General features: G+C 41.3%; 1 protein-coding gene across 1 annotated transcript in view; it reads left to right on the forward strand.

The window, feature by feature from the left end:
* The window catches only part of TMEM132B (transmembrane protein 132B), a 209,615-nt gene that overhangs the window by 91,664 nt on the left and 104,731 nt on the right, over positions 1-13,220 (forward strand). Inside the window, exon 3 of the mRNA XM_030460487.1 lies at positions 6,027-6,167. Coding sequence (XP_030316347.1) covers positions 6,027-6,167 — 141 coding nt within the window. The remainder of the gene's footprint in view (positions 1-6,026; positions 6,168-13,220) is intronic.

Genomic DNA, 13,220 nt, shown 5'->3' on the forward strand with positions numbered 1-13,220 from the left:
GGAAGAGCACAGCAGATCCACATCTTGTTGGGAAAGTGAATTTGGGGCAGTTATGAAGGGAGAGTCAATGGAGTAATTTTTATAATTTTTTAATTATTTTTTTTAACCTGCTGCTCCCATTTCTTTTCCTTGGGGTTTCCTTTCAGTTGATGCAGTTGCCCTCTGTTCCATGTTGCCACCTGTCTGCCATCTACCCACACCTCTCCATAGGGCTTTACAGGCTTCCTGTTTTTCTTTTCAATAAAGCAGCAAATTATTTGTGCTTCTAGACTTTCTTCTTCACAAGACTGTGACCTTTGGGAGAGAGCTGGGATCGTTTTGGGATGTTTGTGTGTTGTGATGTGCATTTTTACACACTTGGCTTTACTTCCAGTGACATTGGTGTGGAACTGGGGGAATGAGCACAGCTGGCTTAGTGTTGCTGTTTTAAGGAGAATTTGATGGGGAAGTAGTCTGAACATAAATCTGTGACAGGTCATTTAAAATACAGAGGAACAAAGAAGTAAAGTTCTTGGGAAAATGCTCTCGAAAATAAACACTTGCTTAGCTTGTGAAGATTTAGGGCCTGATCCCCTGGGTTGTTGTAAATCTGACTTCCAGGAGAAGTGAGGCTGTGCAGGATGATTATCTGCTAGGTGGGACTCTCTCATTTCACACACAGGCTGAGTCACAGCATTAAATGTGCATTTGCCCCCAGGTTGGTCTTGTCTCTGGTACAGCACACACTGCTCTTAGGGGGTCTACAGTAGAAGCAGAAGAGTTGGGTGGGTTTATGCTGGAGATACCAAGATATTCCTTGGCACCCCTGGGCTGATTCCTGGTTCTACCATGTGTTTTCTGGGTGACTTTGTGTCACCTTATTTTCCTTGTATTTCTGGATTATCCATAGAGAATTTTGGCCAGGCAGCTTAGGAAGACACAAAGGAGAAGGCTGGTGCCTCTCTTGGGGAAATCCTGGTCCTGCCTCAGCCTCCATCTGCTATAGCAATGTTTTCCAAATGGTTTTTGGAAACCATTCATACCAATGAACTCCTGGCTGCCTGTGCCTTCCTCCCAAATACCTTGAAATTCACTTGGATGTGGCATCTATGAACCACATTCCCTCTTCTCCTTTTATCTCCCAGCAAACTCCACTTGCTTCCCCCTCCCTTCTACAGGGATGCTTCTATTCCTCACTATACAGAAACACTGCTCATCTCACCCACACCCCAAAAGTCCCCAGATGTTATGCCTGAATTCAGTGATTATTTTAATTTATGGTGCTTGGCTTAATGTATCTTAAAACATGTATTTTAACTAGAAACTCCCCAGGGACCTCATTCAGAACTAATTGCTTGCTGTTTGTGCAATTCTTCAAACATGTAAAATGCTCTGTGAGCATTTGAAATTACTCAGCTCTGCTCTGCTTTGGTCTTAAAGATAGGTAGGGATGTCTGGCTGAAGTGTGAGCCTGGGAATCAGGACTTATCAGCCCTCATTCTGGCTCTGCAGAGACAGTATAATTATAACCAAGTTAACTGGCCTCCAGCTTGGATTTCCTTTAAGGGAAGGATAATGATTTTATTTTTAATTGGGCTAAAAATGCACGTTGAGGAGCTGACAACAGAAATGGTTGGAAATTACAAATGAAATTTATTATCATAACTGTTATAATTAGTACATCATTGAGAGTGGATTTAGCTTGGATCATGGTTTCCCCTATAATGGGGTTGGGGGACATAAGAGGATTCCTAAAATAGCTCTTAAAAAGCCTTTTTTTCTCATAATTTTGAGCATTTTCCATCTGCTGTGAGCACATTCCTGTTTTATTTCCTAAATATCTTTTCCTTCTGCTTCTGTTTTAAAGTTCCTTTTGCCAAGATTTTACTTCCCAATCACTGCTGCTGGGTGTGTTGCTGGTTTTGCATTACAAGCAAGCATTTACCTTTCAGATTTTGCAGTTAATTGACTGGGAGGTCCCTGCACCACTTCCTCCAAGTGCTCAGCTGTGCAAATCCTCTTGCAGCCCTTAAGTTACTTTCCAACCCTGGTGTTTACTTGTTCCTTCTCCTTTCCTTCTCTTACAGCAACTGAGAGAAGAGGTTTAGAGCAGCCAAATTCATGGGGTTGCATACACTGAGGGCTTGGGTTGCATTTTAAAATAATTTCTGGTCATTCCAAGTTGGAAGGCTGGGGATGCTCCTGCTTCCCTGCTCCATTCTGCCTATTGTGCCCCCATCTTTATATTCCAAAGTAAATTGTGGACACTCTGTTCAGGGAAAAAGCAGTCAGGGATACCAAATGTATTCTGTAGTCTCCATTGAAAGCAGCTTCCTCTGTTCTACATTTATAGCTGGAAAAGAGGGATGCATTCACTTGGGAAGCAGTTGTATCATTGATTCCCTGTTCCTAAGAACTTGTCAGCCCTGTCTTCCCCTCCTGCTACCTCCTCCTAAGATCTTGTGGGGATAAGTGTCAAAAAGGAGTGCTTGGGGATGGCACGTTCCTGTTGGACCTCTTCCATCCCCAGAGAAGAGGGGACCAGGACTAAATAGAGATCACCTCCTTTGAGATACAAGGTGTGTGGATAGGCTGGGATGTGGGGGCCCTGCTGTAGGCTCATGTCTGGTGAGCTCATTCACTATCCCTCTGTCTCTCTGACATCTCTGCTAATCGCACTATGAAAATGCCATGTAAGTTGTAATGTTTTAAAAGTGGGCAAGTGGTTTTTAACAAGACAGTTTTCTGTCTGAAAATTCTGCTTTGCAGAGAGCAAGTGTATAATGAAAATGAAATGTCAGTTTTGCCAAATTTCCAGTTGGCTCTCATGTTTTGTTCCTTTTTTTTCCCCCCTTTCTCTTAGAATTACCTTTATTAAAAGGGAATTAAGCTGTCTTGGTAACAGTTACATGGGCCATTCTTCTGTGAAATACTTCAGGAGAAGATCATTACAATGTTTTCAAGCCAGAGATGGCAGTTTTTTTTTTGTCAGGTGGTAAATTTAAAGGATCTCAGATTTTTCTCAAGCAGTCCTATTCATCCTTACAGCTCCCTTGCAGCTGGAAGAGCACTTCCTAATATTTTATATATGGGGAAGGGAGTTATAAGAAAACTAAATGATCCACCCAGGCTTATAGTTGAACCCTGGCACAGAGCAGGGCAACAAACAAACCAACCCATGACCTGAGCTCATGCTCTGGTCACTCACCATTCTTTCTCCAGTTAATGTCAGCTCTGGTGGGAGTTTCTTCTTCTTTTTCAAATCCTTGATCCACAAGATTAGAAAAAATTTTTATGCCTGTGGAGTTTGGGGCAGATTTAAAGATATGAATCACATATCTGAAGAATTGCAGGCTCAAACCTCCCATATGTAGGCTGAGTTGAATTTGAATTTCTTGACTTTTTCCGAAGTGAGAAGATGAATTAAGTTTTTTCCATCTTTCAACCTTCCTGGCTCTACTGATATCCAAAAATGCAAAATGACATCTTGTCTCAGCCCACCAGAGCAGATGCATTACAGGGGATTAGACTGGAAATTTCTCTAAAATGCAGTGTTCTGAGATGGCTTTGGAAAATGTAGCTGGGGAGCAGAGTTTGTGATGTTCACTTGATGCTAACCCAACAGGACAGGAGATATGCAGCAACTGGAAGCTGGAGGCACAGCCAACATGACAGTGTTGCCAAAAACCAGAAGCCCTCCTGTTAAGTGACAGTACCCTAAAGGAGAAGCCAGGTGGTGAGCCAAGAGGACAGGCAAGGGGACACTTGTGCTGTCCAGCCAGGCAGAAAGCAGCTTGAAGTTGGATTCAGTCACAAGATAAGCAACAGCAAAGCTCCCTGGCTGAGAAAGGCAGACATGGCTGAAGGGTTGGTCCAAGAGGGATGCCAGTGTTTTGGGGTGCAACAAGTTTGGGGAGGTGAGAACAGCCAGGCATGAAAATAGATTTGGATATTTTAGGCTCTTGACCTTTGTAGGGAGTACTGATGGAGGTCAAGAGGAGCAGCAGCTTCAGCTTCCATAAAGAAGGGAGCTGCACACTGGTACTGCTCAGGTGCTGCAGGGAATTGGGCCATGTTGCTGTCCATCCCTGTTGGGATAAAGTGACCTGCTCAGTTTGAATCCAAGTAGAAGAAAGCAAATGCTGTGGAGCTGAAGATGTCTGTATGCAAAAGTTGTGTAGGAGGAGATAACAAGCTTCAGGCTTCTGACAGATGGAAAAAGGCTGAAGAATCCTCAAATTATGGGTGAAATCCAGCTGTCCTGTCATGTCCCTGCTTGACATGTCCTGTGTCTGTCTGACCTGCCCCCAGCATCTCCTGCTCTTCAATTTAGCCAGGGCTTTGACTTGGGTGGAAAGTTGGGTTGGAGGTCTCCAGGCATGTTATGAAGACAAAACACAGGAAACTGAGGGGCACTGGGGAGGCAGACTTGTTAGACTTTATCAGTTTGATTAAGAAAGAGCAAATTTAAAGTGTTTTGATTTTGAGGGTTTTTGTTTGGTTTGGGGTTTTTTTTTTGAGTGGTTGAGTAGGTCTTAATGAAAAAAATTATTGAATCTGTTGCTGAAGGCCTAATTCTCCAGCTCATGTAAATTACAAGTCAGTCTGAAATGAAGCTGTGTAGGTATCTTGCAGGAATGATTTGGTCCAATGTAATTACTACAGAATAAATGAATGTTCCCCTGAAAAAAAGAGATGGTAGGAAAGGGCACATAAGCTTTGAGGCATGCTGTTTGCAGATAGCAATGTCTGTGGAGAATCACAAAGGAAACAATTAGAAAAGTATCAAGTAAAATTCTCTCCTTATAGGAAAAATTATTCTTCAGATTGGTTATGCCAGGCATGGATTTGGCCCATCATGTCAGGAAAGCCTTACAGGCAAAAACGATATTATAAAAGCAGGATGACTTAATTCCTTCCAGAGGAACAGACCACCCATTGAGTCTTGAAGTTACTTTGATCTGAATCCATGAACTCTGCTAGAACCTGGAGGAAATTCTTTATAGTGTGATGTGAACACCAACTGGCCAGGAGGCAGCAGGGCAAATCCATCACAGTTCAGTGTTAAGTAACACTTCATGTCTCAGCAGTGCTGTTTCATTCCACCATACAACTATAAGGTCTCTCTTGGCTTTGCTTTTAATTAATTAAGTCACAGTGGTGGCAAATGTGGCACTACAGCAGTTGCTTTCTGCTTAATTGTTCTCCAGGCATACTTGCAGCACTCCTGTTGAAATCCCAAGCTTGTTTCACGAGTCAAGCTGCACAAATGAAATCCCTGCTATGAAAAGCAGTTTGTTTCCTATTCCTTTGCAATCTGCTCCTAACACTGAGCCTCAATGGAGCATGGACTTCTTTTTAGGTAATTTTTTTTTAAGTCAAATGATAGTGATGCTTACCAACCGCTGAACTGCCTTAGCTGTGCTTTGGAAATCAAGGTTTTCCATGTCAAAATCATATTATTTTTGACGGTTCAAGAGTTTGAAATGCCCAGTTTGCTAGATCCCAGTACAATGGCAAAATCATTTTCATCCTTCAGTCCTGGATCTAGGGTAACGTGTTCCTTCTCTCCCCTCCCTGCATTATGGTCTTTGAGCAGTGAAAAATGTTTTTTCCATGCAGATATGCAGATTTCTGTAATATTAAAAGGCACTTTGTTCCCAAAGGTTTGCAGGAAGAAGGCTGTATTTTATATCACAGTGCTCTGATTCTCCATTTTAAACTGCAGGACAAATTAAATCAACTTATGCTTAGTCACATCTGTTTCATTTATATCAAACTGGTGCCACCGAAGCAGAAAACATTCTTATTCTCTCCACATTGTTCAAGCTGAAAATTAACTGGCTTTACACATAATGGAACTCATACTTCATCTCCTTAAAATGATTGGACCTGTTGTATATTTTTAAAGCAGAGTCACTTCCAGTTTCAACGCAGTCTGTTACTAATGAAAGAGGGAATATTTCCTTTCACCTTCCTTGTTTACCTCCTCTGGATTCGTTTGTAGGAGATGTATAACTAAGGCAATCCCTGCTGTTCCCCAACAGAATTAGGACAGCCCCAGGTGTGAAGATCCTGGACATCAGAGTCAGTGATGCAGACCAGTGGGGGGTTCAAGAAGAGACAGACAGCGCGAGGAGCATGGCCACCATCACCTGTGTGCACAACGACCCAAACGCAGAGAACAGGTAAGAGCCCTTGCTAAAATGCTCTGAGATTCATACAAGAGCTTCTTTAATGGGTTGTATTGCCATTTTAATAGTGGTAGTTTTTTCTTTCTCAGCCTCACTGCAAAAACTGTAGGTGGTCTGATGAGAGCTTTTCCCATTTTATTTAATTTTTGACTTTCGGAAGTAGATGATCTAATGAAACAGGAGGCAGCCAACTAGCCCTGGCTCAGGTTTGCTTTTTGTGCACCTACAAGGCAGCAGGAGAATTCCTGTTGCCAAAGAACCAACAGAAAGAAATGGATTAAAGTAGAGAAACATGAAGAATAATTGGAAGCAATATAGGACAATGCTGTTGTCTTTATTTGACGAGCTATGAAAGTAATAGCTGTTAAGTGTTATTCATTAGTGCTGCAAAACATATGAGTGTCTGTGAACTGTCTCCTGAATGCTGTGTATGTTTGTTCTGGTAATGCTCCCACAAGCTATATCAAAGGTAATGAGGAATGTACATTGTTAGTCAGAATTATGTTTTTTACAATAAAAGCAATTTCCTTCCATTATCATGCAGTTACTCTGTATTTAAAGTACACTACGTGTAAATTTAGCTTGAAATTGTGTCATAATTAGGAAATCACAAACCTTTATGTCAAAATTTTTATTTGAGGAGTTTTTTGCATCCATCCTTTTCTAAAAGCTCATGTTAGGGAGACAAGTGATTGTTAGTAGTTGTTTAGACAAGACAAGATTGTTGCCTGAGATTTGCAGTGCAAAAAGAGTTTCTGCTCTGTTTAATTTCTGAAGTTGTATCTGGGGAACAAAAGAGTTCCTCTGGGCACCAGTACTACACCAGTACTATAAGTGCTGAGGGTGAAAGTTACCAATCCATGGGTTTGCTTTTTAGCAACAAGGACAGATAGGCAATGTTAAGGTGAGAATCCTCTTGAATGTGTAAAAGTGGCCTGATGACTAGGAAGTGCAAAGTGCCTGTTTCTCTCCTGTTAGGATGCAGGGAATGGAGACAGCTGAGTGGGATGCAGACATTTGCATTGGAAACACACAACATGAGGGGAGGTGACTTGGTGACTTTTTATCTCTGGTTAAGTGCTTCAAAGCTTTCTGGCATGAAATACCAAGCATTTCAGTTCATTAGCTGGTTCAGGCACTTCCTCCCCATTAAAAAAAAAAAAAAAAAAGCACATCATCAAAGTTGAAGTTCTGAGTTTGTGATGTAGGAAATTAAATCTTCCATCAGTATTTTGCTGGGCAACTGCACTGATAAAGCAGTGCTCTGGCAGCTGGATTTGGCACTGTATGCTCTGTTTCCAAATCCTTTGTCTTTTTGGCAAGATTTCTTAGTTCCTTCAAAAGCTGTTAAAGAACTCATCCTCCCTTTAGTGGAGGAAGAGCTCAGGCAGCAGAGGTGCTGGCTCAGAGGGGAACCACTGTCCTTGTGGATGACACAGGATGGTTCCAGCAGTGAAATCTCAACCTGAATGAACTCAGGCAGCTGATCCAGGAGTTGTGCAGTGTCTGCTCTCTGCTAAATGCTGCAGTCACTGTTACCAAGTTTAAAACCAGCCATTTGAAAGTGAAATGCTGAGGTTAGAGGAAAACTTAAGATAATTTGGCGTTAGAGAGGAACCTCTCTATTGAAACAATTATTTTTAAAGTTAGACAAAAATTGGGATGAACCCTGAAACTTATTGCCTTGCTCGTGGTTTCACTAATCCATGAAATTATACCTGTCACAGTAACTTAGTTTTATTAGAACTGATTTTTGCTTTGTGTTGAACTGTTAAATTGCACAAAAGCAATGAATCTCAAATTAATTAATACTTTGACCCTTGCCTTTGTGAGATTAGTTTAATATTTTTGGATTAATTAAAGTATGGAAATAGAAACTGCTGAAAGATCGTTTCCAGATTTGCAAATATTGTAGTTCTTAGAGTAAATATTTTACTTCTATCTTTCCTTTAATTTGTCTTTTTGGTCATAGTCGTGGCCCTCCTGTTTCTTTTTAAGAATGTTGAGTGTTTTTGTGAGGGTTCTTCTATTTCATTTAAAAGAGCAGAGACCTGAACTTGCTTCTGTTAAGGTCAATGTGGCAAAACTGCCACTATACCTAATTCATCTGTTCCTCCTTTTAGGAGCTTCATTAAAGGCAGTTTATGTATGTGTGAGAGAGCAGGATGAATCTCTTATTGCAGACCAGAAGCTATTAGTAAACAGAACTGGATCTGTCTCTGGGGGGACATTTTTTTCTCTCTTGGTGGTAATTTTAAGCTTGCCCAGCTTTGTGCTGGTAGTAGAGAAGTGGGTAAATCCAGGAGGCCTGAGCCTCTGAGGTTTTCCATGGGGAAGAGATGGCTCAATTTATTATGGTTTTGCAGCCTCCCTTGGGCTTTTTGCAAGCAGGTGGAAAGCCCTGGTAGCCCTGCAAGCTTGCTGGGCTGGCACAGCTCTGGGAGGTTGGGTGAAAGTGAGCAAGTCCAGGAACTGAGAGCTGCATGTGATGGAATCTCTGACTCCCCATCTTGCCCTTAGCCCAGAGGGGGGTCTGTTCTCCACTGCTTTGTACTTCAGTTGTACTTTCTCCCCATTGCTCAGCTCTGATAAGAGCTACCAACAGACACTGTCTGCAAGGAGAAGAGTGGCTTTGGTCTGTGACATGTTTGTAATACAGTCTGCATGCCTTTTAGCCAGTGTTATCTGCTGGAGCCTTTTCAAATTTGCTTACTTTTCTAATCTTTCTCCTTCACCCCTCTGCAGTGTTATCATTATCAGGAGTTTTTCATCTCCATTTCTCACATTTCCCTGTGCAAATTGAGTGTTCATTAAAATGCTTTAAATTAAGACCTTTCCTCCTTTCATGCAGAGTGCATCATGCCTTTTCTGTGCATTACTTAAAAAAAATTCCTTATCACAATGTTTCAGGCAGTTTACATTATATTCTATTAAAAATCCATTTTGTCCAAGGTTGTCACAATTCATAGATTAAAGCTTTCCAGAGTGTGTTTTGTTAGGAATACATTCATGAATTCACCTCTTTAATAGTCCTATAAACTTGTATTTAAAACCATTTTTGATAATGTAGTTGAACAAAGACTCTAAAAAAAAGAGATTTATTTTAAATATACCCACATAAGTATATATGCACACATCTGATCTGTGTGGAGCCTTTCTTTGCCCTTATTGCTCCCATTTCAATACTGAGAGTTGCCATCTGCATTTCTGCATTTATTTTTCCCTCATGTTCTTTCCTTGGGGCAGAAGTGTGTGAATCTCATTTTGGGAGGGTTGGTTGAAGCTTTGTTTCAAAAAACCCACACAATTAAAGCACAAATACTCTTGCATAATGCCTGCAGCAGGGACCCAGCATATCTGTTCCATAGGAAGGGATCTTAATGGATTTCTGCACTGAATGCTGAGTGCATCTTGCAAGGAGCAGTGGAAGTCAGGGCTGGTGAGCTTAGATAAAAATCAAGTGCTTTCAGCCTCTTATCCAGAATAGCTGATGAGGATCTTACCCTGTGGTGTAGGGCTATACGTTAAATTGCTGCAAAAAATACTTTTTAAATACTATTTAATTTCCCAACATTTGGGAATAAACCAGACAAAATCCTCTGTGTCTTTCAGAAAACAGATTCTATTTTTATAAAGGCCACGAAGGCTTTTTCTGCTGTATTGAACCTTGCAATTCTTCTGTCCTTTGCACCTCTGAGTTCTCTGGAAGCATCTCAGAAACATGCCCCAAATGAGGCTGCAGCAGGACTTAGGGCAAGAGGACTTGGAAAGATGCCTGAAGAGCATGAGAGCTCCAGTACCACATAACTCAGTGCTGATAACCAGAGGAATGGGATTTCAGGAACTTTGCCAGAGTGATTTAGCATTTTTATAGGATTAGGTTATTTTAAATCATTGGCAAGCAGAGTTTCCATGGTTGCATTTGAAAGGCCCCACGAAACGACGTGTTCCATGGTGCTTGGTATCTTCATTCTGGAAAGCTGAAGAACAGAAAACTTACTGTGACCCAGCCTGTGGTTCAAGATACACAAGATGGCACAAACACAAAACCTGCAGCCAGGGAATTGCAGCTCTGCTTTGCAAGAGAGTATATGAAGAGATCATTTTCCTAGCAGAGGAATTATATATAACAGATTATATTGGATTATTACCCAGGTGAGAAAAGTCTGATCCTCTGATGAACCAGTGCTTTAATCAAAGGGTTATATTTCTGCTAACTGGCAAAGTTAATATTTATGCTAACTAGCAAAGTTAATGAAATTGATTTTACCTGGAGTGCTGAGTAAAGTGTTATTGAGACCAAACCTGGTTCTTCTCACTCAGGGATTATTTTATCTCCATGTCTACAATACAGCTTCCATCTGTCAGGATATCTGCTACTGCATAAATTAAACTTGCATGAGGGACACTCAGAATGCAGAATTAGGGAGGGTAGAATCTTTAGAGGGCTTTTTTTCAAGTGACCACAGAAGTATTTATTTTGTTGGTTGGAAATATGTATTTTTTAAGTGATGCAGACTAGCTCAGCTCTCTGGTGTTAGATTTCATATTGCTTAAACTTGAATAAAAACTTTAGATTCTATAATGATCATTCTATCTCTTAAAAGTTTTGAGAGGTTTTTATGGAATTCAAACAATTTAAATGATTTTATAAAATTGTAATTTTAATTTATGTCTCTCTATATATATCTTTAAATTGATAAAAAGCCTTTTATTTCATATATTTATAGGTATGCAAATAGATGCTTCAATTTTTAAATGATTCATTTTTTTCCATGCTTAGAAATACCCTTTGAACCAGAAGTATCTCTCTAAAGGAAGATGTAAAGTTGGCTGCCAGTAAGATATGTACATGTATTTATTGAAAGTAAAATTGTGTTGTCGGAGCTGCTGATCAGCTGAGCAAAGATATATCAGCTGGTTTTGTTGTTAAAACTTTGGTTATGTCTCAAATATAAGAGCTCAGGTCCTCTCTTCTCCCACTTAATCAGACAGATTTGAGACTCATCCTTTTCTCATGGGAAATCCCATTTTCCTCACTATATATTCCTGAGGGCAGTAAGCAAAAACTCCACCTGGTGCCCCGTGGGTGCTCTGAGGCTTCTTGGCTGTACTCAGCACTGGCTCTGCCAGTTTTGAGCTCTCTCTCACAAGTTTTTGGAAGTGTTTCTCTATGGAATTTACCACCACTCTGCTCCAGAACAACACACTCGGGTCCTGTGTAGCCTCCATATGACATCAAAAAATGGCAGAGATCCCCACAGCCTCCCAGACCCAGGCTGCTGCAGTCCTGGTTGTCAGGTGAACTGATTTACAGACTTGGCCTCATGGAGGATGCAGCTTGGGTGTATCTGGAGTGTCTGGGCTTTTGGTCAGTGCAGCACAGGGTGTGCTAAACTCAGACAAGGAGTTTGGTTGCTTCTGGAAGATAACCAAGGCTATAAAGCTGTGAGGCTGGAGGAGCACACGGCAGTGTGCTGGTAACCACACTGGGGAAGGCATCAGGCCATGCAGTGAAACATTTCCTGATGTGTTTATTACCAAAGGAACTTGCTTGGCCCCAGGACACTGAGCATGTAAAGTGCCATCAGCAACAACAGTTGGCTGACAGAAGATCAATTGCATGTGTTGCTTTACACAAAAGAGCAGTAACTGGTACAGACAGCCTTGCTCTGTCTTATTTTAGGCCCATGCAAAGGCAGTGGGCTGGATGCCATTAAGTTCACATAGTTCTATAGTGAATGAGTAAGAGGAGCAGAGGGAGCAAAGAAACACAAGGAGATGCATAAAGCAGGCAGGGAAGAATAGAGAAGAGTTGAGGGAAAAAAGCCTGGAAATGGGAAAGGGAAAGCTAAGAGCTATTACCTCCTGCCAGACTAGTCTGATGTAGGTGAAGTCAGACTTCTCTGGGGCCTCTTTCCATCATAAAAGCCGTTCTACCATGGAGCCATACTGCAGCTGCTTTGAAAAGGAAGGTTTTAAATTAAAAAGCAGAGGAGCTTAGGGTGTGGGAAGAAGTTATAGACTGTATGGTGCAGTGCATTGGCTTGGGTGTTTCCCTTCTATTCTTATGCACTTGCTGCTTTCCTTAGGTCAGAAGTGTCATGGGCAAAGAAACGTGCTTGGAATATAGAGTGCATGTGGCCTACAGATCCTGCACAAGTTCATTCTCTGGCCTTTGGCCAAACCCCAAGACAGCACTGTCTCTTGAGCAGTTGATGAAGAGGATTCTCTCTTCAATGCACCAGTTTTAAGGTTGTGACCTCTATTATGAGAGATGAAGTCTGTTCTGCTTTGTGTAGTGTTCCAGTGAGAAGCATCCACACAGGTTTTGAACATAAATGACTCGAGAGAATCACAAAGAAAAACTGAGTTATAAGAATTTTAACTACCTTTATTCTTTACATGTATGGATTTTTGTATAAAAGAAACCCAAGTCTGCTAGGAAATATTTAAGATAAAAGCCTTGACACCTCACAGTATTTTAGGATATAAAAAATGATAGACAAATTAACAGCAGTAAGAGGTACAACTTATAGTAGAAAGCTGTGGTTCTTGGATCAAATAGGAAAGTATAATTTCTGGAGGTTTCTTGGGTTTTTTTTCTCCCCCAAGAACAATGACATTGTCTGTCCATCTCCTGTTGGGAGCCTAATAGTCTGGAAACCACACGAATTCCCTCCTGGCCAGCCAGCTCTTTGGGATGGCTGTTTCTTCCTCTCTCTTACTTAGGCTCACTGCTGCTCTGGTGAAGACTCCAGCAGGGATGGGTCAGAAGGATTACTGAATGGTAGCCCAGATAATTGCTTCCTGCTCCCAGTTCCTCAGTCCAGGAAGGCAATGACTTCTTACTCCATCCTTGCTGTGCTGCTGTAGTATCTTCATCATGACCCAAGGGTATCTTCTTGAACACGTGTGCCTTTGGTAGCTGGAAAAAGGTTGCTTAGTTCAGCAGAGAACCAGGACAAAGTAAATAACCTCTTGTCTTGAAAATCTGAAAAGGGAGGAATGTCCTGTCAGAAGAACCCAACAGTATTCACTTGTCTA

The sequence above is a fragment of the Calypte anna genome, chromosome 15 (genome assembly GCF_003957555.1).
Source record: "Calypte anna isolate BGI_N300 chromosome 15, bCalAnn1_v1.p, whole genome shotgun sequence".
Classification (NCBI taxonomy): Eukaryota; Metazoa; Chordata; class Aves; order Apodiformes; family Trochilidae; genus Calypte; species Calypte anna.